A 23,586-nucleotide genomic window follows, 5' to 3' on the forward strand; every position below is an offset into this window, starting at 1 on the left:
TAGGATGGTTAACTCTTTTATCTCTGAACATTGAATGAGATAAATTTCTAGATGCTGTTCTCTATTTTTATGTTATTGGACCAATATTCTATATAAATAATTAAGATGTAACCATTTAATAGTCTATACAAACAACCTCAGTCCTGTCACTACCATATTACATTCTGCAAATGTTATTCTGTTGTGTCAGATACCAAATTTTAGTGAGGTATCTCCAAGGCACATAGTAGAAAACAAAATTGGTTAATTACTCATGTTTCTTTCACTGTGATTTGGAAATGATTTAATCTTTATAGAATGAGACCCTTATTTGGACTAGCTTTTTATTTAAATGGCTCAATTTGTGTTGATTAAAAAAAAAAAACTTTCTTACACAGCACCTCTGACAAAGCCTACCCCCACTCCCCTACCCATCCTCCAGCATGTCAGTGAGACACACACATTACACAAAATGAAAGCTTCTCTCAGGGCACAGGGAGTACCCTATTCACCAGAGCTTGAATAGAGAGGTACAGACCACAGGTTCCATGGCCCTACCAACTCCCCTGCATCCAGAACCAAGAGCGACACAAAGAAAGTGAGCAGAAAGAAGGAAGGGTCAGGATCCAAAGCCAGGGCCCAAAGGGATCAGAGCTGTAACTGAGAAGTGCAGAGCCTCGGGGGAGGGAGTGAAAGGATTCAGAGGGTGTGAGAGAAGAAGTTGTCTCCCTGATATATACACATCATGAATAAAAGTCTACACACAAAAAAGGTATTTAATTATTTTCATACAACTCATTTATAATTTATTTTCACACAACTCATTATGTTACCAAACTGTACACCTCCCCCTAAAGTTGGGTAACCCGAAGCCACATTCCTTGGAAAGAGAAGAATCAACACTGGACTTCTTTTTCGGGAGAAGTCTCTCCTGGATTGGGCCCATCAAGGCTATACCAGAGTGTGGTGTACAGGAAAGGCCATCCTTCAAGTCCAAGGGATCAGGGTCTTAGCCTGGTGCTTCCAGTCATTACAGCAGGGGTGTCTCTGTTTGGAAAGCCAGCACCAGCACCCAGAACACAGGAGTCCAGAGAGACAGGCAGGCACTGCTGGCCACCATCTGGCTGTGGTGGGAATGCCCATGGCGAGGGAGCCGCAGCTCAGTAGAGATGTGCCTGTCCAGGACAGGGACCTGCAGTTGTGGGACCATGTCACTAGGAAGCAAAGAGAAAGGGTCTGAAAGCACAGCAGAAACCACTGCACACTCCAAGGCCCCCAAATGCCCACACAGCTTCTCTTCATCTCCCTCCTAAAAGACAGGAATGGGCATTAGTATGTTAATAGGCTTCCTATATCTCTGGCCCTCTTTCATGCCTTTGGCCACTGCTACCAGAAAACCCAATGGCAGAGGATATTAAGACCAGCAGACTGGCAAACTGTCCCTGGCGATTTGGTTCTTCATTCAAAGATTATTGAAAGTCTTGGTATAAGGCCCAATTCAAAGTCTGCTAATTATTAGCCTCTGGGCAATCTTAGGCAGGGACTTTCCTCACTGGCCACCACAGAGGCAGAGCCAGACCATGCAGATTCCTCCCTGGGTCTCTGCCTCTCTCACCTGCCCAAGTCCAGGCCTGATGTGCACAACATGTAGGTATACTGGGTCAAGACAGTACAAGTTGTGGCCCATGATCTCAGGCTCACCCAGATCTTTCAGCTCAGCTGAGGTATAAAGTGCCCAACTCCATGGCCACCTTAAAGGAAATGGCCCTGTTTGAAAAAGTACTAAACAGGTCCATTTATTCCTGCATCAGTGGAGGATGGTTCGTGAGTCACCCTGGGACATGAACACCATGAGAAGCTGTCCGCATTCTCCAGGTCCCATCTGGCTGCCAGCTTCTGTCTGTTTAAAATGCAAATCACACAGCATATCACATGCCTGCTTCAAACCTTTCAGTGTGTCCCTACTTCCCTCCCTGTTTACCTCTCTGGACACATCTCACCTCACTACTCCTTTACTTCCCAGGCTCCAGCCAGAATTACTTTATCTTGGCCTCTTTAACACAATCGTTCCCTCCAGCCAGGCTTTCACATTGTTACCTCTGCCCTCAACCCTTCCCCTTCCCTATTCAGTTGTTCACTCATTTACTCATGCATTCTACATTTATTAAACACCTGTGTAAGCACTGGATCTCTAAATCTAGTGATTCAGACTCAGAAGCTCTATTCACAAGCTTCCAGTTTGGCTTCTACTCAGGATAAGCCAAAAGGATGCTTCCTCAAGAGAAGACTTTCCTGACCCTTGACCCTAAGTAGTAACCTCCAACACACACACACACACACACACACACACACACACACACACACGCACACATATGTATGCACCACACACACACCCATAGCACCTTACACTTCCATTGCAGATTATCCACTCAAAAATTCATCTTCCTCACCAGACTGCAAGTTCCATGATGGCAAGGCCCGTGTCTGGTTGGCCCCACACAGACAGTACCCAACACAACGGGAGGCACAAAGGACGGACTCAATAAGCCTGAGATTAATTTAATTGGATTCCTGCTCCCAGCCTCTCTGGGGCAGTTCTTCCAGATGTCTTGTGCCCTGCAGACTCAGGCTCATCTCTCTGCCTCCAATCTCCTCCCCAGCCATTTCTGAGACTACTTTCAGTGTAGGGTCACAAGCCTTCCCTTACAATGTGGGGGTTAAACACACCCACTCCTATCGAGCTGCTTCGAGCTCTGCAAATCTATGGCATTCTCCCTGAATCTACCATGGAGAAAGATCTGAAAAATCAAGTTCTTTGCAACCTTTCCAGACCCCTTCCACTTTTAACAGATTCATCCTACCCCCAGACTTGCCCTTTAACAAGCATAAACATGTTACCCTTGCCCTGGCTTGAAGCAGCTACCGTTAATCTGGATTCGCTTTGGTCACAGGGGACAGAAAAAGGGTGCATGGGGTCATGAGGAAACTACATCTGTGTCATGACAATATGAGGTGGAAGAGTTTCATCCCAAAACCATCCCCCACTCCCCGATCCGTGGAAAAATTTTCTTCCACTAAATCAGTCCCTGGTGCCAAAAAGGTTGGGGACCAGTGTCAGGCAGATGGTCAGGCAGCACCATGCCCACCAAGCCCTCTGCCCATGGCAGAGACGATGCCTGTGTCATCCTTGGCCTCCATATGACCCAAACAGGTCCTGGTACATGGCAGACACTCAAGAAAAATCTGTTGCTTTGACTTAGCAAGGAGCATGGTCTCAAACTCACTAGGGGTATGTTCTATGGCTTGAAACAGCACATCCTCACAGACAAATCACAGCTTTGTTTCTGTTCAACTCACAAAAAAGAAAGACCTCACCCTTGCCCATCACAACCAGTGTGAGAGGCATTCCTGGGTCTGCTCACCAGGGTAAAGGTGATGCCAACCCGACTCAGCCTACCTGCCTGACCTCTCCTCCATGCGGACCCACAGATCGCTGAATTGCCGGAGTCGCTGCCTCCGCTGTGGCCGCCTCCACTTCTTCTGGAACTTCTGCACGGCCTCACCAGGCAGGTCGGCACTTCCAGGCTGGGACACAAGGGGTGGCAGCGTTGAGTGCACTGAGGACACGGCTTCCGATGCCAGTACTTCCGGGGTGGGCACTTTTGGAGCAAAGATGGTGAACGGAGTGGGCCGTAGAGAGGTCTTTTTACTCTTCCCTCTGTATATAAGTGGAAGGAGGAGGTATTTGGAGGAGGATCACACAGCATGGTGCCTCCCCCAGCTCTCTTACATTTCACGGTTTCATGACAGCAGATAACCTGAAAGTTCAAGCTGGCCAGGGGGAGCAGAAGTTACCTGGTTCTTGAAATTACCTTGGGAATTGATTTTTTTTGAACAACTTTTTTCCCACTCAGATATCCTCACCCTACTCTCTCCAAATTCCCTAGTCCTGGGGAGAAAGATCCAAGATTTTTAAACTATTACATGTACAGTATTTACTTTTCCAACAGTGAACAGGTCAGCCCTGTCTAGGAAGTCACTACAATTATAGGTTTGTTTTTTTTTTTAGAGACCAGATTTCCCTAAGTCACTCAGGCTAGAGTGCCATGGCCCAATCACTGTAGCCTCAAACTCCTGGGCTCAAGTGGTTCTCCCACCTCAGGCCCCAAATACAGGCAAATGTCACCACCCTGGCTAGTGAACAATAAAGCTTTGAAAGACAGATGGAAAATGTTTAAATGCCATTTGCTTAAAACAACTGAAGTAGCCCTAAACCCTGTTAACCCTTTCTGTACCCTCATGAGGGCTTTATTCAGGAAGGGGCTCTCAGGGCTGTTTTCTAACCACTTAATCCCAGATCTGCCTGAAATCATCTTTCCCAAAGAGAGATTTTCACAACTGATAGGAAACTCAGACTTACTTCTAGTTTTCCCCTAAACGTGACTATAGTCACCAAATACTTCTTTTAGTGAAGAAATAAGCTTTTAGAAGGACCAAGTTTCTTCCAACAACAGAACTTTTGTCAAAGGTTTGGTGAAGGGGAGGGCGAGCAGAAAGAGAAGAATTCTACTAGATGTCAATCCCATTGTCTTCTGACGTAGGCAGGCAGTGAGGGTCCTGAAGCTCCCGTCTGCCTGAGGAAGGGGAGCAGTGGATATGCCATGTATAGGGTTTTCCTCGACCATTGATCTAGGTACCACTGACCAGCACATGTAAGAACTCAATTACTCTGAAACAGCCATGATGAACCATCTACCTTGCCAGAATGGGCCTCAGTTCTGAACCACAACATGGCAGAGCCTGAGAAGTCAGTACTAATGGCCTTGTGTGAGGAAGGGACGAAGTATATAAGAAGGAAAGCAAAAAAGGGAAAGACTTACATTGGGCAAAAAAGATAAAAGAAGGGAATTCCTCAAATGGCAAAGGATTGAAAAAGGCCCCTACTCTGAACCTGAGACTAAGGACCCCAGAAACATAACGTCATAATCTAGAAGGTTCTTGGGAGGACAGGGCTTAATATATTCATTACGATCTCCTGAGCTCAGCACAATGCCTGGTACATAATTGTGACGCCACTTAAATGAATCCTTTCACTGTTACAACAGAGAAACTAGAAACTAGAAAGGGAATGTGCCCCCATCAAGGCTCTCTAGGATTCAGGCGGCCTCCTAGGGCAGGAGTCCCCAGCCCCCAAGCCATGGACTAGCACTGGTCTGCGGCTTGTTAGGAACTGGGCCACACAGCGGAACGTGAGCAGCAGACGAGCAACCATATTACCACCTGAGCTCCACATCCTCTCAGATCAGCAGGCGTATCAGATTCTCATAGGAGCACAACCCCTATTGTGAACTGTGTGTGCTAGGGATCTGGGCTGCACACTCCTTATGAGACTCTAAGGAGCCTGATGCCTGATGATATGAGGTAAAACAGTCTCATCCCAAAACCACTTCCACTTCCCCGATCCATGGAAAAATGTTCCATAAAATCAGTCCCTGGTGCCAAAAAGGTTGGGGACCGTCATCCTAGAGGCTTCAAGAGCAGATGGTCAGGCAGCACCATGCCCACCAAGCCCTCTGCCCATGGCAGAGACGATGCCTGTGTCATCCTTGGCCTCCATGTGACCCAAACAGGTCCTGGTACATGGTAAGCACTCAAGAAAAGTCTGTTGCTTTGACTTAGCAAGGAACATCATCTCAAACTCACTAGGGCTATGTCTTATGGCTTGAAACAGTGGGTCCTCGCAGTGAGACAAATCATAGCTTTGTTTCTGTTCAACTCACAACAAAGACCTCAATCCAGAAACTCCGGGTAGCCAAGGCCAGGGCTTAAGAGCCAAGTTAACAGCCCTGGGTGGGAGTTGGAAGGTAGGGATCAGGAAGAAATTAGCTTTACTCTTCCTGGTTTTTATCTCCCTCATATTTCTGAGCTAAGGAGTCCTGAGGAATCTAACACCTACTTTATGATTGAGGAAACTGAAGACTGGGCTGAAAAAACTGACCTGCACAAGGTTCCAAGAAGGATTCTGTGCCATTTTTAAGTAACATTCATTGTTGAGGTTTTTTTCAGGTCATAAATCGAATCCATTCTCATTGTAGAAAATGTGAAGAGTATAAATTAGTGATCTCTCCAGGGAGAGATCCTACAGACAAATGCTCACATGGGCTCAGACAGGGGTTTAAGAGTCCCTAGGTCAATAGGGGTGGCTGCTCTTCTGTCCCAAATAGAAAATCCCAGCTGCTGAACACACCCAATCCCTCACAGAGCCGCTGGGCTGGATCCCACCACAGGCCCAAGATCTAGATGATCATGTTTTGGCTAGTCTGGATTCTCACAGTTTAACTAAACTTAAGCCCATGGTCATTTCGGCTACAGTATAGGACTACCCCCTTGTGCTCATAGCCTGTTTGTTCCCTACCTGCATTTCACACAGCCTCCTCCGTGGAAGTATCCAAGAAAGAAGCACACTGGTTGACAAGGAAAGGAGCCCAGGCTTGGAGCCTTAGGCAAGATGACTGACCTTTCTGAACCTCTTCTGCTTATATAAAACTAACCTGTCCCACCGCAGTACTGTGAGGATTAAAATGGTCCAAGCACAGTGCTGAGCACACAGCAGATGCTTACTTCAGATGCATCCCCCTTATCCCAGTCTTCTGAGAATAAGTGAAGCTGTATAAACCCTAGCACGGCTGACCAGAACCTTAGAGCACCCCACTGTGTAACCAAAGGGACATCTTCCAGATCCCCAAAGATGTTCGTGACCTAGCCCCTGGAAGCTCTGAACACATTACCTTACAGTACAAGGTAAAAGGAACTTTGAAGATGTGATTAAGTTAAGGACCTTAAAATGAGGAAAGTAGCCCAGATTATCCAGGTGTGCCCAAGCTAATCACACGGGCCCTTAAAAGCAGAGAATCCTTCTGCAGTCAGAGGAGGGTGTGACTATGGAAGAATGGTTATAGAGATGCAACATTGCTGGTTTGGAAGATGGAAGAAGGCTCCACAAGCCAAGGAATGTGGGCAGCCTTTAGAAGCTGGAAAGGGAAAGAAAACAAATTCCCTAGAGCCTCCAGAAGGGAATGCAGCCCTGCTAACACCTTGATTTCAGCCAGTGAAACCTGTGTCAGACTTTTGATCTCCAGAAGTATAAAATAATGAATCTGTGTTGTTTTAAGCCACTGAGTTTGTGATTATTTGTTATAGCAGAGATAGAAAGCTAACATAGTATCCATTATCCCAGCGGGAGGAGGGAGGAACTGCCTAAGCCCTCTGCAGATTAGCCCGACAGAAACCGCATCTCTTTCTCTTCTCTGCTCAGAGAAGGGCAGCCTCACATTCAGGAGCATTTCCTAAGTTTTCCAGCCTGCTGACAGGTGGAGTGTGGCAGCCGATAGTTGCCCTCCCCACACCCCAACATGCACACCCATCTCTGTCTCCCCAATACCCCAAAAATTGGGGTAAGGGCCTCCAGCTTGAAGGCCCTGCCCCAAGACTAAGGCAGCTGGCAGGGCCTGAAGTAAGCTAGATCATCACTTAGAAGCCCTCCTGTCCCCAACCACACCAGCCTGCCCTGGATTCCAGTTCCACATGACCAGAATCATCCCTTAAGGACTACCATATGGCTGCTGAGGAGGGGAAGAAGGACACAGATATCCCCCCGTTGCCCTGGTCCTCCTTGCCAGCCCCTCATTGTAGGCATTCTCCCCCACCCACTTTCCTGGGCCCTTAGCCTCCTAGGACCCTGCCCCTTCTTCCTCTCCTTTGGAGACCTCATCCTCCCTCATGGCTTCACCTGGGACCACTGTATGCACGTTCATCCTTAAAACCTCTCAGGTCCCCCACTGGCCGAATAAATGAATGCATGTGAGCAGTACCAGCAATAATATTGGTTACACATAATCAGTCCTATTTGAGATCCCATCATGTGCCAGATGCCAGGATAGATACTTCTGGAAATCCAATTTTGAAAGTTAGATCCTTGTCCAGAAGGCTCTAGAAGAAAGAGAGTGCTCTTGCTAAAGGCCACTATAGAAGCACAAATCATAGATTCCTTGGGGTCACACGCAAGATGAACCCAGGCTGGAGCGATGAAGAAAGGTGTGGCAATGTGCTGGATCTCACAGATTCTGATAGAACTGAGGGTAGTGGGGGTAGGGAAAGAATCCCTGCGGAGGAAAGTGCACGAACAAAGACATAAAGGCTAAGAAGTAAAAGGTGGCGGGGCGCGGTGGCTCAAGCCTGTAATCCCAGCACTTTGGGAGGCCGAGGCGGGTGGATCACGAGGTCAAGAGATCGAGACCATCCTGGTCAACATGGTGAAACCCCGTCTCTACCAAAAATACAAAAAATTAGCTGGGCATGGTGGCGCATGCCTGTAATCCCAGCTACTCAGGAGGCTGAGGCAGGAGAATTGCCTGAACCCAGGAGACGGAGGTTGCGGTGAGCCGAGATCGCGCCATTGCACTCCAGCCTGGGTAACAAGAGCGAAACTCCGTCTCAAAAAAAAAAAAAAAGAAGTAAAAGGTGGGAGAAGAAAGACAGAAAGGAAAGGTTTGGGAGATAGAAGGGTCTGAGCTATTTCTGGGCCCTGGTTAATTGTGTGACCTTTCAGCTTCTTCATTAGTAAATGAGAAGGAACACTCCCCTTGCGGGCTGGTTTTGAGAATTAACTGAGAATAAATAAACCTGGCTACCACCTGATGATCCACCAATAAATGTTCTTTCCTCCCTGGGGAAATGAGAACACTGGTTCTCAGCCTTCAGTGGGCATCAGAATCTCCTGGAGAGCTTCTAAAAAGATCGATTCCTGACCTTCCTTCCCCCAAGGGCAGGCGTCAGGGTTACAGGCAGAATTAGGGAACCTAGAAACAACCAGTAACACACACAATACACACACATACGCCCCACATATACCACACACACCACACACACGTACCACACACACCACACATACCACATACACCATACACACCCCACATATACACAACACATACATCAGACATGCACCACACACACCACACACATGCACACACAACACACACACCAAATATGCACCACACACAACACACACATGCACACTATACACACACACTAGACATGCACCACACACACATCACACACATACACAACACACACACCAGACATGCACCACATACATGCACACTACACAACACACACACCYCACATACACACACACCCCTCACACACACACAAGTACCAAACACACACCAGACATGCACCACACACACATGCACCACACACATGCCCACTACTCCCATGCACATACACCCCACACATACACATTGCACACTAGATACACACCACACAAACCCTACACACAAACACCACACACCCCTCACACACACCACACACCAGACACACACACAAACATCACATACACCAAACACATTACACACACACACACACACACACACTCCCCAGGCAGGGCCCTCTCCAGCACCCCAGGGACAGTACGTCGAACCCCAGCCCAGTCAGCCCAGCAGGAGGAGCTGAGAAGGGACCAAAGAGATCCCAGTGTGGGAGGAAAGACCCACAGTCCTGCAGGGTGCAGAGAACCCCTAAGGGCTGGCTCCTCCAGACTTGAAGGAGAACAGGAAGGAGTGTGAGCCTGCAGCACAGCAGATTCAGGCAGGGGCGGGATTCCCCACCCCCGGTCAAGGGGAGGAGAGGAGGGCTCCTGGGTGCCAGGAGTAGCATCTGTAAAGGTGGAGAGGCAGGAACGGGAGGGAAGCTCTTCTGAAGCAAGCAGCAGATCCCTGCGGGGGGAAGGGTAGGGTCTTAGTGCCAAGACCTCCAAGTAAAGACAATGACTTTGGAAGAGAACAGTGAAAAACCGTGGAGGGTTTGAATACGGGACACTGGAAAGCTTAGTCCCACAGAAGGGCGAAGAGTGAACCTGAGGGAGAAGGGCCTGGAAGGGGACGGTGGCCACGGAAATGGGGAAGGACAAATCCCAGCCAGTCTTTACTGGAGGAAGCCAAAGGCCTGGTGGAGGGAAATGAGCAGGCCCACGTCAGGGAGTGCTCTGTGAAGGGCGGTCACTATTGACACACTAAGTACAGGGCATGAAGAGAGGTGGGGATAAGAGACGTCAGGATGGCCGGGCGCGGTGGCTCAAGCCTGTAATCCCAGCACTGTGGGAGGCCGAGGCGGGTGGATCACGAGGTCAAGAGATCGAGACCATCCTGGTCAACATGGTGAAACCCCGTCTCTACTAAAAATACAAAAAATTAGCTGGGCATGGTGGCGCGTGCCTGTAATCCCAGCTACTCAGGAGGCTGAGGCAGGAGAATTGCCTGAACCCAGGAGGCGGAGGTTGCGGTGAGCCGAGATCGCACCATTGCACTCCAGCCTGGGTAACAAGGGCGAACCTCCGTCTCAAAAAAAAAAAAAAAAAGAGACGTCAGGATGTGTCCAAGATTCCCCGCCTAGAGGGACACTGGAAAAATCATGGCTCCTGCCAAGCATGAGCCTCTGGGGTGACGGGGGTCAGGGAGACAAGGTGTGGTGAGGGAGGCCTTCTGAGGAGAAAGAGGGCGGCTGGAGATCATCGGGCAGACACCACAGCTGGATCCTCTGTCAGGGATAGGCATTTGCATCCTGAAGCACTCTCGCTACAGCTGAGACCTCTGCCAGGAGAGGGGGGCTGCTGACCACGGATCGTGAGGGAGTGGGGGCCAGAGAAATGGAGGGGATGTTAGGAGCTGATAGGCGTCCCCCACATTCACATGTTGAAGCCCTAATCCCAGTACCTCAGAATGTGACTATTGGGAGTTAGGGCCTTTAAAGAGGTGATTCTGTTCAAAAGAGGACCCTAGTCCAATATGACCGGTGTCCTTACTAGAGGAGAGGCCAGGGACGCTCGCTTACAGGAAAAAATGCCATGTGCTGGCAGGAAGAGAAGGCGGCCATCTACAAACCAAACAGAGAGATCCCAAGAGAAACCAGTCCCGTTGACACCTTGATCCGGGACTTCCAGCCTCCAGAGCTGTGAGAAGTGCGTTTCTGTTGTTGAAATCACCCAGTCTGTGGTTTTGGCGATGACAGCCCGAGCAGATGACTACAGGGGAAGGGGAAGGACACCTGGGGCCCAGCAGGACGGACGACCAGTTGGGAGGCCAGTGGGCAGACAGCGTTGCTGAGGGGCCGGGGGCTGGGCCTCCTGAGTTCTTTACAGAAAGGTCTGTGGAGGCAGAGGGCAGTTTGACAAAAAAAAAAAAAGAAAGAAAGAAAAAGAGAAAAATAAACCTAGGGAGGAGGAAACAGCTCAGAGAAAGAGAAAAGGCTTTCTCCTGCTCCTGAGAGCCGCCAGACATGCACTTCCTGCACCCCTAGCCCCTCTGGCCTATTTACCACTGTCATGGCCCGATTCCCCCATTCTGCCTCCTGAAAACTCACAAAACACCTGGGTCAAAGAACATTGGACATTAAGCCTAATTACTCCTCCCTTCCCCTGCTAGCCCCCCTACCCCCGACCCCTGGACAGCCTTCCCTTCACCTTCCCCCACTCCCCAAACACTGCTGAGGAGAAGACCAGTGTGGCCTCTGCACCCCAGAGTGTCCCTCCTGCCAACCACGTCCGACACAGCCCAGCCACACAGAGCCAGCCGAGCTGGTGCCAAATGTCCAGTGTGGGGGAAATGACCAAACAGGGGTTCTCTGGAGCTCCTCAAGATAGCAGCCCACCCTCATGCCCAGGCAGCCCCATGAGGGTCTCAGCTCCCCAACCAGGACAGAAGCGCAGGACGGTTACTTGTGGATGGGTCGTCCAGCGGGGGCGTGTTCTACCTCATAGCCTTCACGTCGCAAAACATCCAGCACTGTGTGGTTGCCCATGAAATGACCTGCAGTGAGAAAAACAACCAGAAATGCTACAGCTCTCAGGACCACCAGACACTCTCCCCAGAGACACACCCTAGAACCGAGAAGTTACCCTGGCAAGTCCCATTCCTATCTGTCCAACTATTCCTACTGCTCCAGAGAGCTTCTGGAATCAGGCCTGCCAACAGTCCTGCAAGGCAGGTGGGGAGCATCAGTAGCATTTCAGAGACGATGACATTGAAGATCAGAACAATGCAGTGAGTTACCTGAAGTCACACAGCTAAGGGGAAAGCCTGGACATCAAACTGCAACCTGGTAAGACCTCCCAGAGGAGGTGATATGTGAGCAGGATACTGAAAGGTGAGGACACTGGTCTGGAGAAAATATAAGAATTCAGGCCAGGTACAGTGGCTCACACCTGTAATCCCAGCACTTTGGGAGGCGGAGGCAGGTAGATCACCTGAGGTCAGGAGCAACCTGGCCAACATGGTAAAACCCCATCTCTACTAAAAATACAAAAATTAGCCAGGCATGGTGGCAGGTGCCTGTAATCCTAGCTACTCAGGAGGCTGAGGCAGGAGAATTGCTTGAACCCAGGAGGCAGAGGCTGCAGTGAGCTGAGATCACGCTACTGAACTCCAACCTGGGTGACAGAGCAAGACTCTGTCCCAATTAAAAAAAAAAAAAAGGAAACTCCCAACTACGGGAAGGAATGAAATGTAAATGTGCTCTCTGAGAAAATAGGGAGGCTGGTGGGACCGAAGTAATGGCTACTTCCCCAATCACCACTTTCTAGAAAAAGCAAAGGCAACGTAATCTAAGATCTGTCCGTCTTGGAGGTTTCTGCATAGGATAAACCCACTATGGTCTCAGGAGCCCCAGCCAGGGAACCCTGGGAGCCTACGGCAGCACAGTAAACAGGCCCGAGAAGGCCCATGGCTCCTGCTTTCCCTTTCACCCTCATGCATCAAAGCGGGTGTTCATGGGTCAGCAGGGGCTCAGAAAGGGAAGTTTGGCAAAACCATTCCCTCCCATCTCCCCTCTCCTCCCCACAGCCTAGACCAGATCCTAACCAGATAAAGCTGCCAGTGCAGGGGCGCTAGCTGTTACCTAGAAATGTGGGGCAGGAGAGGAGGCTAAGCCCACTGGAGAAGTACCCCTGGCAAATGGGAGCCAAAAATCAGCACGGGCTGATTTCAGATCTACACCTAAGTAAGAAAAAAGGGTGTGTCTTTCAACACTCATCCTAGGTTATTCATTTGCAAATAACTGGCAATTCATAGAACAAGTGATTATAGTTTCCACTTAGCACTTCTGACTTCCATCTTTCTTCTACTCCAAAGGTGATTTCCATTTCCAGTCTTCACATTTTATCCAGATCCCCATGACAAAAGTTGCTGCTTGATTTTAAAACTCCAGTATTTTCCGTTTTCGGCTATCCTCATTTCACAATTAAAAGTTTGCTAGCCACACAGCTTTTAAATTTTAAAAGTACACAGTCATGTGTTTGGGAGCAATTTATATCGTTTCCTCTGCTCAACATAGCCTTCAGAAAGCACAGAGAGAAAGTGGCTACAGGAAGATAACTTTGCCCTAGAAGGAGGCAGTGCTAGACGGGAGCTCACAGCTCCTGGGCACTCTCAATGCCCGAAGTGCCCAGGGGCTATGAGCCCTCCTCTAGCACTGCATCAGTATGACAAATCAAGCCCGGAGTACTGGGCAAGCCCCAATCCGAGGGCCCATCCACCAAACTGCTTAGTCCAAGCTATGCCCCAAACTCCCACCAGCCCAGAACCCAGTTGACCTTTACCCTCTCCCCAAAGCCTCCTTACCCCTGCACTGGACATAGGGGAAGCTTTTGGGGGCTCACCTAAGTCTGGCAGGAGTGGAAAGCAAAAGCCCCACTCCAGCACCTGGGTACCTTCAATCCATGCAGACCCGGGGTGGGGGTGCATTGGGATACCGCCCCCCACAGGCTCTGTTTCCTAACGTCCTCATCTAGGGCTTGCACCCCTGTTGTGGTACCTCAAGGGTGAGGCCCAGGCTAACAGCTTTGTTACAGGAGGCCACTTGTTGAGACAGTGCAAATGTGTACACAGTGCCTAATCCAGACATGAAACACAGGGCTTACAGAAGAAAACTACCATATACTCACGGGCACTGCTGAGGGCAGAAACTGCAATTTCTTTTGTGGCAGAACTTTTCAATGAGCATGATGTGGAAGCCAAACCCCTCATATTTCTATAACAGTTTCATTAATATTTGAATAGAATTCGCATGACATAAAATTCATCCCTTTAAAGTATGCCATTCAGTGATTTTTTTTGTGTATTCAGAAAGTCGTGCAAGCACGACCACTATCTAATTTTAAAACATTTTCATCATTCCTGACCCCAGCCCTTGGCAACCACTAATCTATTAATACTTTCTGTCTCTATAGATCTGCCTGTTCTGGACATTCCATATAAATATAATCACATGATTTTGTGACTGGCTGTTTTCACTTAGCATAATGTTTTCAAAGTTTATCCACGTAGGACCATATATCAGTACCTCTTTCCTTTGTATGGCCAAATAATATTCCATTGTGTGTATATATCACCTTAAATATCCCTGTCAGCTGATGGATAGTAGGATTGGTTCCATTTTTTGGCTATTATAAATAATGCTGCCATGAATATCCATGTACAAATTTTCATATGGATATATGTTTTCAATTATCCTAGGCATATGTCTGGAAGTTGAAATGCTGAGTCAAATGGTAGCCCAATGTTTAATTTTGAAAAACTGCTAAACAGTTTTTCCAAAATGGCTACACCATTTTACATTCCCAGTAGCAATGTATGAGGGTGCTAATTACTCCATATTTTCTTCACCAAAACTTTTTACTATTCATCATTTTTTTTTGGGGCGGAGTTTCGCTCTTGTTACCCAGGCTGGAGTGCAATGGCGCGATCTCGGCTCACCGCAACCTCCACCTCCTGGGTTCAGGCAATTCTCCTGCCTCAGCCTCCTGAGTACCTGGGATTACAGGCACGCGTCACCATGCCCAGCTAATTTTTTGTATTTTTAGTAGAGACGGGGTTTCACTGTGTTGACCAGGATAGTCTCGATCTCTTGACTCGTGATCCACCCGCCTCGGCCTCCCAAAGTGCTGGGATTACAAGCTTGAGCCACCGCACCCGGCCCCTATTCATCAGTTTTTATCACAGCCTAGTGAACATGAAATGGTACCTTTCCTTTAGCACCACATCAATAGGGCTCCAGTAAAATAACGGTGGATTACAGGTGAAAGAGCAGCAAGACTCAGACTCTGTTTAAGAAGAGTTCTTAAGAAAATACAAAGACAAAAAACTAGAGGAAAAACTAGAGGATACTAGAGGAAACTGAAGCCTCTGGGACCTAGACTCACAGGAAACATGCCTTAGTATGTGTTGCTGTTACAAAATACCACAGACTGGGTCATTTATAAACAATAGAAATTTATTTCTCACAGCTTTACAGTCTGGGAAGTCCAAAATCTAGGCATAGGCATTCAGCATCTCATGAGAGCTTTTTTTTAAAAATACAGAGAGTCTTACTCTGTCACCCAGGCTGGAGTGCAGTGGCATGTGCATAGCTCACTTCAGCCTCAACCTCCAGTGCTCAAGAGATCCTCCCATCTCAGCTTCCCAAGTAGCAGGGAATACAAGCACATATCACTATGCCTGGCTAAATTTTTATTTAATGCTGGTAGAGATGAGGTCTCACTGTATTGACCAGGCTGATCTCAAACTCCTGAGCTCAAGTGATCTTCCTGCCATGGCCTTCCAAAGTGCTGGGATTACAAGCATGCACCACCACGCCCAACAGAGGACCTTCTTGCTGAGTCTTCACATGGCAGGAGGGGCTCATGCTAAATATTCACGTGGTGGAAGGCACAAGGACAAAAAAAGAGCCTAAGCTACTTTCCTCCTGTCCTTTTAAAAGGCATGAATCCACTCATGAATGTGAAAACTTCATGTCTTCATCACTTCCCAAAGACCCCACCTGTTAATACCATGACAATAATAATGAAATAATTCAACACATGAATTTTAAGGAACACTCAGACCACACCAAAACACTAACAGCCCAACTCTGAGAAAGAGTAACATAAACTCTCACACTAAAAACATATTTCTCTCACTTTCCATTGCCAGATACATAATGTCCAGCTTTCAATTAAAAATTACAAGGCACACTGGGAGACAAGAAAAATTACAGTCTGAAGAAACAATGAAAGTATCAGACCCAGGCTCAGACATAATAGAGATTCGGGAATTATCAGATAGGGAATATAGTTGAACTGAAGAGCATCATCAATCAAATTGATCTAATTGACATTTAAAGAATACTTCATCCTACAATAGCAGCTACAAATTCAATTTAGCTCACATGCAACATATTTCTCCTTCGTTTTTGAGTTTTGCTGGATGTGGCAATGTTTAACAGTCTTTTATTTCAGCATCTCGAATATGTCCCCCATAGCCTTCTGGCTTGCATGGCTTCTGATGAGAAATCTGCTGTTAATCCTGTTGGGGATCCCGTGTCTGATTTGCTGTCACTGTTTTCAAGACTCTGTGTCTTTGGCTTTTGACAGTTTGGCTATGATATGCCTTGGTGTTGAACTTTTTATTTTATACAACTTATAGTTCATTCATTGGATGTGCAAAGTAATGTTTTTCATCAAATTTGAGACATTTTCAAGCATTTTTTTAATTCAAATATTTTTTTCCTCTCCTGTCTTCTGGCACTCCTATTAGGTATACATTGGCACATTTGAGGATGTCTTACAGGTATCTGAAGATCTATTCATTTTTCTTCATTCCTTTTCCTTTCTCTTTCCCATACTGAATCATCTTAATCGGCCATCTTCATGTATGTTGATTCTTCTTCAGTCAGTTCAAATCTACTCTTCAGCCCCTCTAGTGAATTTTTCATTTCAGTTCCTACACTTTCAATTCCAGAACTTCTATTTGGTTCTTTTTAAATAATTTTTATTGATATTTTGTATTTGGTAAGATATTGTTCTCAAACTTTAATTATTTAGATATGGTTTATTTTAGCTTTTTGGTCGGGGGGGTTTGCTCTTGTTTTTTGGAAATGGACTTTCATTCTTGTGACCCAGACTGCAGTACAGTGGCATGATCTTGGCTCACTGCAACCTCCGCCTCCCAGGTTCAAGTGATTCTCCTGCCTCAGCCTTCTGAGTAGCCGGGATTACAGGAACGTACTACGACACCTGAATAATTTTTGTATTATTAGTAGACATGGGGTTTTGCCATATTGGTCAGGCCTCAGGTGATCCACCTGCTTCAACCTCCCAAAGTGCTAGGATTATAGGCATGAGCCACCATGCCCAGCCTCTTTTAGTTTTTTGAACATAGTTATAATAACAACTAGTGTTATGCTCTTTTTCTAGTAGATCAAACATATTAAGTGTCTTATAATTGTTTTCATTGAAAACCAGACATTTAAATAATTTTAACACACCAACTCTGGAACTCATTATCTCCTATCCCCTCTTTCCAGGTACATTGTTGTTGCTGTTTGTTTAGTGATTTTCCAGTACTAAGTCTCTAAGGTCTGTATTCTTTGTTGCATGTATGATCACTGAAGGATCTGCTCAGTTAGCTTAGTGGCTGGCTAATGACTAAACAGAGATTTCCTTAAATTCCTTAAGTTTCCCAGCCTTCGCAGAGGAGCTGTGTGAGTTTTGGGGCATGTCTTTGATGTTATGCAGGCAATTTACGACCCTTCCTTAGCTTTCACATTCTGCTTGCACAGAGCCTCAAGAGCAGCCAGAGGTGAGAGATTAGGACCTCCTCAGGTCTTTCCTGGGCATGTGCACAGCCCTTCTCATGCATGTGGCTTTCTAGGAATATGTTAGAGCTTTTCAAAATCCCCTATGGGATTTTCCTTTTAAGTTTTTTGGGCAGCCCCTTGTAGTTTCAATTAATATTGCAATTTCCAGCAACTATGATGTTAAACAGCTATCACTGATTGTTTTCAACAAACACCCTAAGAATATGGCTATTCACACAGAGCAAGCTCTGAGTCAGGTCAAATGAAGACAAGCTTGGAAATGGAACTTTTAGGGAGCTATTAGTTATATCAAATAGTGATGATTCTTTGAGGATGGAGCCTTGGAGGAACTCTGAACCCATTCTGTCCCCTCCAGTAACCATTAGGCAAATGGTTTTCACAGCTACTGTAGTTCAAGGCTCCTAACTTTCAAGGCTACTGTGAAGCTGGGAAAAGGGGGATGAAAAACAGGACAAATTAAAATGCCACGAAGCCCACTATTTCCATCAAAATTCGCCCTGTTTTCTTAAATAAACACTTCCAGGATGCAAGCCTTTAATTAATTTCCAGAGCTGTGGAAAAGTTGATTTTGACCATTTTTTCCAGTGTTCTTATTGCTGTTATGGAAGAACAGGGTTTTGGAGGCCCCCATCCGACCATTTTAGAATTGCTTCACTCCAACCCCCTATCTTACTGGTAAAGAAACTGAGGAACATGACTTGTCCAAGTTTATGAAGTTAGCAGAAAAATATGAAAGAATAAAACCCAGCCCAGCAAATGATCTTTCTGCACACTGTCCAGCCTCTGGCATTTCTATCCTCAGTTCCTGAGACTGCAAAGAATTCCATGTCAGAGTTACTCAAGAGGACAGAATTTACTTCAAGAAGCCTACAAAAGCAAGTAATTGTCCTATTCTGTCTCCATGTATGCTGTTAACAGTCAATAACATGTAATGTATCAGCCCCAGGCCTTGGACTTGGAAGGCTTATTGTCAGGTAGAAGAGTAAAGACAGACAGATTTTTAGTGAAAGTTTACCAAGTGTAAAGTACCAGGAAGAAGTTGAAATTAAGTGTGAAGTTCAGAGGGGAAAAATGCCTTCTCAGCTGGCTCATGTGTAGAGAGAGCTATGGGTGAAGTCTCATGCACCAGCTCACTCAGCAACATTTCAACCATGCTAGATGCTCCAGCCCCAGCTGGAGCCACACTGCAACTAAAACAAGTCAAGGACGGTGTCACTCCCTTCATCTCACTTCATGACTAACACAGGCTCTAAGCAGGGGCTCACCTCAACATTCCCTTCTTGAGAAAAGCCCCAGATTCAGAGGCTAATTAGAGGTGACCCACTACTCACCAGCTCCAAAGGCAAAGAAGAAGCCTTTGTCAGGGAACTCCTCCAAAAGGGCCTTCACCCGCTTCCCTATTCTCTCATTCCGCTTGTAGATCAGCTCCTGGCGTAAGTAGCTGTCAATCTCCTGAGCAGTGATGCGCTCCTGAGGTGGTAGTGTGGCATTAATAAAATTGGGAACCTCCACGAAAATAAAGAGAAATAAAATAAAATAAGGGGCAACAAAGTTATTAACAAAGTCACTTCACTGGAGCATCAAATCCCCCAACCTAGATGGTCAAGACGTTGACAAGAGAAGAATGACACCATTCTTGGAGTTTCCTGTCTGCTACATTTCCAACTATATCACATTCTCTGTAACCAAAGTGAACAAATATTAAACGAAGTACACTGAATGAACTCTGATGCTATTTAAAACTGTACTTCTGTTTTACTTAAATGGTTCTGTCTGATGTTTAGAAAAGGACACCAGCGGGCCAGGCGCAGTGGCTCACTCCTGTAATCCCAGCATTTTGGGAGGCCGAGGTGGGCGGATCTCAAGGTCAGGAAATTAAGATCATCCTGGCTAACACGGTGAAAACCCATTTCTACTAAAAATACAAAAAATTAGCAGGTGTGGTGGCATGCGCCTGTAGTCCCAGCTACTCCGGAGGCTGAGGCAGAAGAATCACTTGAACCCAGGAGGCAGAGGTTGCAGTGAGCCAAGATCATGCCACTGCACTCCAGCCTGGGTGGCAGAGTGAGATTCTATCTCAAAAAAAAAAAAAAGAAAAAAAAAAGGACACCATCTTTTCATCACACATCCATAATTTTAATTTGTGTGATTCACACATGCTTTTCTTATAAAAATAGTTTTATATAGTTACATATTTTAGATTTTATTACCAAAAACATGAAATTTCTATAATACTTAAATGTTTTATAAATCCTATGCTTTACATTTTCATTATTTCTCCACTTCTATTTCTCTCCCTTGCTTTCCCCAGTGTTCTTTGCCGTCCTGGCAAATACTTCACTTGATTCTGGTACACATGTTAGCCAGTTTCAGTATTTTGGCTAATGACAGCATGCAAATGCATCAAAATTGTGACAATCAGGTGGTTCCTGCAGCCCAGGGCTATAGGTAAGGCTGCACTCTGTTTTCTCCCCACCCCCTCAGCTGTCTGGCTTCCCAAACCTCAGCCTCCCACCCCTCCCCCAGGTGCATGCTCTCCCTTCCATGCAGGGACTTGACAATGTTACCCACCACCTTGGTCAGTAGCTACCCTGCCTGCTGCTGCTGCTGCTGCTGCTTCCAGCAGCCTCTCAAAAAATCTTTCCAAAGTCCTCAGATTCTATTACATAATATTAACTTCCATCTTATGGATAACAGATCTCCTTCCACGACTGCCTTGAAATGATATTCTTTCATTTTCAAATCAACCAGCCTTCACCTTCTACTCTGTCATCTTTTTCAAAAAATCATGTCATTTATGTAAGATCCTCCTGCCCGTTTCCCGAAATCTCTTCTCTTCAGCAGAGCCCCCCCTCTCCACGGAGGCAATGTCACACAGGGTGACCTCCCTCTGACATCCTGCTCTACCTTCTAAATTCCAAATATTACCCAAAGCCTGCACCACTCCCTGCTGGCCCACCTGGTCCTCACTCACAGTGGCAGCACATTCTCTGACACCCCACACCTCCTGTAGGAGCCCTGTGGGCAGGTCAGGTAGGAGAGCCACAGGAGAGAAATGCAAGAGACATTCATATCATCTGCTCCATCAGCCTCACCATTTGCCCATGTAACTACCAAATCCGCTGCCCACGTTAACTTTTTTCTGCTGCTTCAAATGTCAATTTCCCAATTGATCTTGACTTTTCTCCCCCTTTCCCTACGCCCAGCAAGAGTGCAGGTAAGAATTATCACCACCGACAACTCTATTTTTCCTTCTTTAATGTGTTTCTTGTTCTCCCTTTCCTCCTGCTTCACATTGTCTTGATTTGACTTCCTCTTCCTCTAGATTTTTGGGGATGCTCATTACGCCTTTTGATGCTTCTGTCATTAATGAAATGTCACCTTCCTGTGCTGATGCTGCACCACTCAGCCTGTACTGTCCTTCTTCCCAGTGCTGCTATTCCTTCTTCAGCTCTCATGTGCATACGTGCCTCCTTATGGCTGGGTCCCCAGATCTAACATACACCTGGACAGCGTCACCCACACCCACTAGCTCCTGTCTCCCCTCACCAGTGTCCTCATGCATGCAGACACCGGTCCTGGCTGGGGGAAACAACACACTCCCCTACCGCAGAAGTTTAGCTAGTGTTTGCCATTTGGATGCAGTCTTAGAGAGCAGGGGAAGGCACCATGGCTTGTCCTATGAGAAGCCTCTTGATAAAAGCACAACAAAGATCCATCCCACTTCCCTCCTAGAAGGAGACTATAATCTTCTGAGGCCTGACCAGCTGCTTCCTTCCCCTCGATGGCCCATAGGTAAGGCCTGAGTTGGGCAAACACTCACTCCACCACCTCAGCCACACTCATCCTGCAATACCACGGGATGCAATAATCCACGTCTGCAAATGCTAGCAGCCTTCCCAGCTCCAACACCCCAACCCTGTAGGTATTCCATGAATACATAGTTATATCATGCTCACACATTCCTAGAGGCCACTGAAACTGCAGCCAAAGTTCTGCACCATCATTTTGCAAGTGTGACCTGTGTCAGCCAGGAGGCCATCAGACCCAGAACCCTTCCCTTCCCCAAAGCTAGTTCATGTGGCCCACTGCTAAATCCTTCAAAGCTTCATCCTTTGGCTGAGATCCTAGAATTAACCCTCATCAATGCCCCCTCTGTTCTTACAAGCTTTGTAAAGCCTTCATTAGCTGCAGTGTCTCATTTAATGACATCTAAATCTGCCCATTTTATTTTTAGAGCCCTCATGACCTCAATCCTTTGTACACAGGATGTACAGGTACTGCTAGGTAAGTTTTTATTCTTATAGTTAAATGCATGCTGAGCTTGGCAGACGGAAAGGGCACTCACCTGGGAGCTGTCATGGCTGAGGATGACGGAGCTGAGGTCCCCGCAGTTATAGTGTTTGATGAGATCCTCCGTCGTGTAGGGGATCTGAAGACTGCCCGCTCGCAGGCTTTCCTGCTGCAGGAGGGTCTGGTTCAAAGCAAAGATGACCTGAAAGAAAGGACTTCTTTAAGTTCACTAACAAGGCAACTGTTTGCTGCCATCTTATTTCTTTTGTCCATAGCTTGCACTACCCTCACCTCTGTGCTCATTATGTAAGGATGTGGATACTGCTACTAAAAGAAGGGAACACAAATCCCCGAACAATGTCCAAAGAAAAGGACGGGCCTTCCCAAATCAGCCCCAATCAGACACACTTGGGGAACTGCCTTATGAAGGACACAACAACCTGGAACTCTTCCATTGGCATGACCAAGAGGTGAGGGAACCCAAGAGCTGGCTTCTGAGGAATGACTGAAGAAGCCAGGAGGTGGGGCAGGGAGAGGGCTGGGGACTCACAGACACGCCTACCAGTGGATTCCAATTACATAAAGGACTGGGCAGGAACTTTGGGAAACCCAGCATACTCTGTTCCCACATGTTGTAAAAGGGACCTGGTGGGAGGTGATGGAATCATGGGGGTGGGTCTTTCCCATGCTTTTCTCATGATAGTGAATAAGTCTCCTGAGATTTGATGGTTTTACATCAGAGATTGTACCACTGCACTCCAGCCTGGGTGACAGAGCAAGACTCCATCTCAAAAAATAAATAAGTAAAATAAAATGACTACTGGAGAGCTTAGTGCATTGTAATGATTTAAGATGCATTATACACATCTTTTTCAACCATCAGTGTGGCACTGCTAGCTAATGTTGATATGGTTTGGCTGTGTCCCCACCCAAATCTCATCTTGAACTGTAGCACCTACAATTCCCACAGGTCATCAGAGGGACCCAGTAGGAAGTAATTGAATCACGGGGTGGTCTTTCCTATGCTGTTCTCTTGATAGCGAATAAGTCTCATGAGATCTGATGGTTTAATGAAGGGGAGTTCCCCTGCACACGCTGTCTTGCCTTCTACCATGTAAGACATGCCTTTGCTCCTCCTCCACCTTCCACCATGATTGTGAGGCCTCCCCAGCCATGTGGAACTGTGAGTGCATTAAACCCCTTTCCTTTACAAATTACCCAGTCTCGGATATATCTTCATTAGCAGTGTGAGAACAGACTAGTCCATGCAGGATCACAGCCCTGCCAGAGAAGTAGACACATCCTGTCTGCAAACTGATCTAAATGAGACAACTTAGCCTTCCACAGGTATAAGCACCTGCATTCTAAAGCCATACAATTAGGGCCTTCCCACAACAATTGAGAATTGCTATCTGACTTCAGATTAGCTGGAGGAACAAATCTTCAACAATTTGGGAGGGGAGAGAGAGGAGCATTATGAAACACCTATCAGGTATGCTCAGCCCAGGCCAAGTCCCACATATTCTGTCTCCATCTAACTCATCTAAGCCAAATTATCACAGTCTGATTGGCTTACAAATACCTGCTGATGAGCTTTGCTATTCTCTTAAAAGCATTCAGCACAAGCCC

The 23,586-nt window shown here is 46.8% G+C and overlaps 1 protein-coding gene across 5 annotated transcripts in view; it reads right to left on the reverse strand.

Annotated features, from left to right (window-relative positions):
* Positions 1 to 314: 314 nt before the first annotated feature.
* Positions 315 to 23,586, reverse strand: part of TRABD2A (TraB domain containing 2A) — a 61,956-nt gene continuing 38,684 nt past the window's right edge. Inside the window, exons 3-7 of one of the 5 annotated variants that reach the window (XM_032243487.1) lie at positions 22,013 to 22,159; positions 18,996 to 19,134; positions 11,750 to 11,840; positions 3,437 to 3,697; positions 315 to 1,193 (exon numbers count right to left, since the gene is read on the reverse strand). In XM_032243487.1, coding sequence (XP_032099378.1) covers positions 1,010 to 1,193; positions 3,437 to 3,697; positions 11,750 to 11,840; positions 18,996 to 19,134; positions 22,013 to 22,159 — 822 coding nt within the window. In that variant the 3' untranslated portion in view covers positions 315 to 1,009. Of the gene's footprint in view, positions 1,194 to 3,436; positions 3,698 to 11,749; positions 11,841 to 12,083; positions 12,192 to 18,995; positions 19,171 to 22,012; positions 22,160 to 23,586 lie in introns of those variants that run through there. The other 4 variants (XM_032243486.1, XM_032243488.1, XM_032243490.1 and 1 more) reach the window with 4 other exon arrangements.

This window comes from Sapajus apella, unplaced genomic scaffold (genome assembly GCF_009761245.1).
Source record: "Sapajus apella isolate SASKATOON/1434 unplaced genomic scaffold, GSC_monkey_1.0 scaffold52, whole genome shotgun sequence".
NCBI lineage: Eukaryota > Metazoa > Chordata > Mammalia > Primates > Cebidae > Sapajus > Sapajus apella.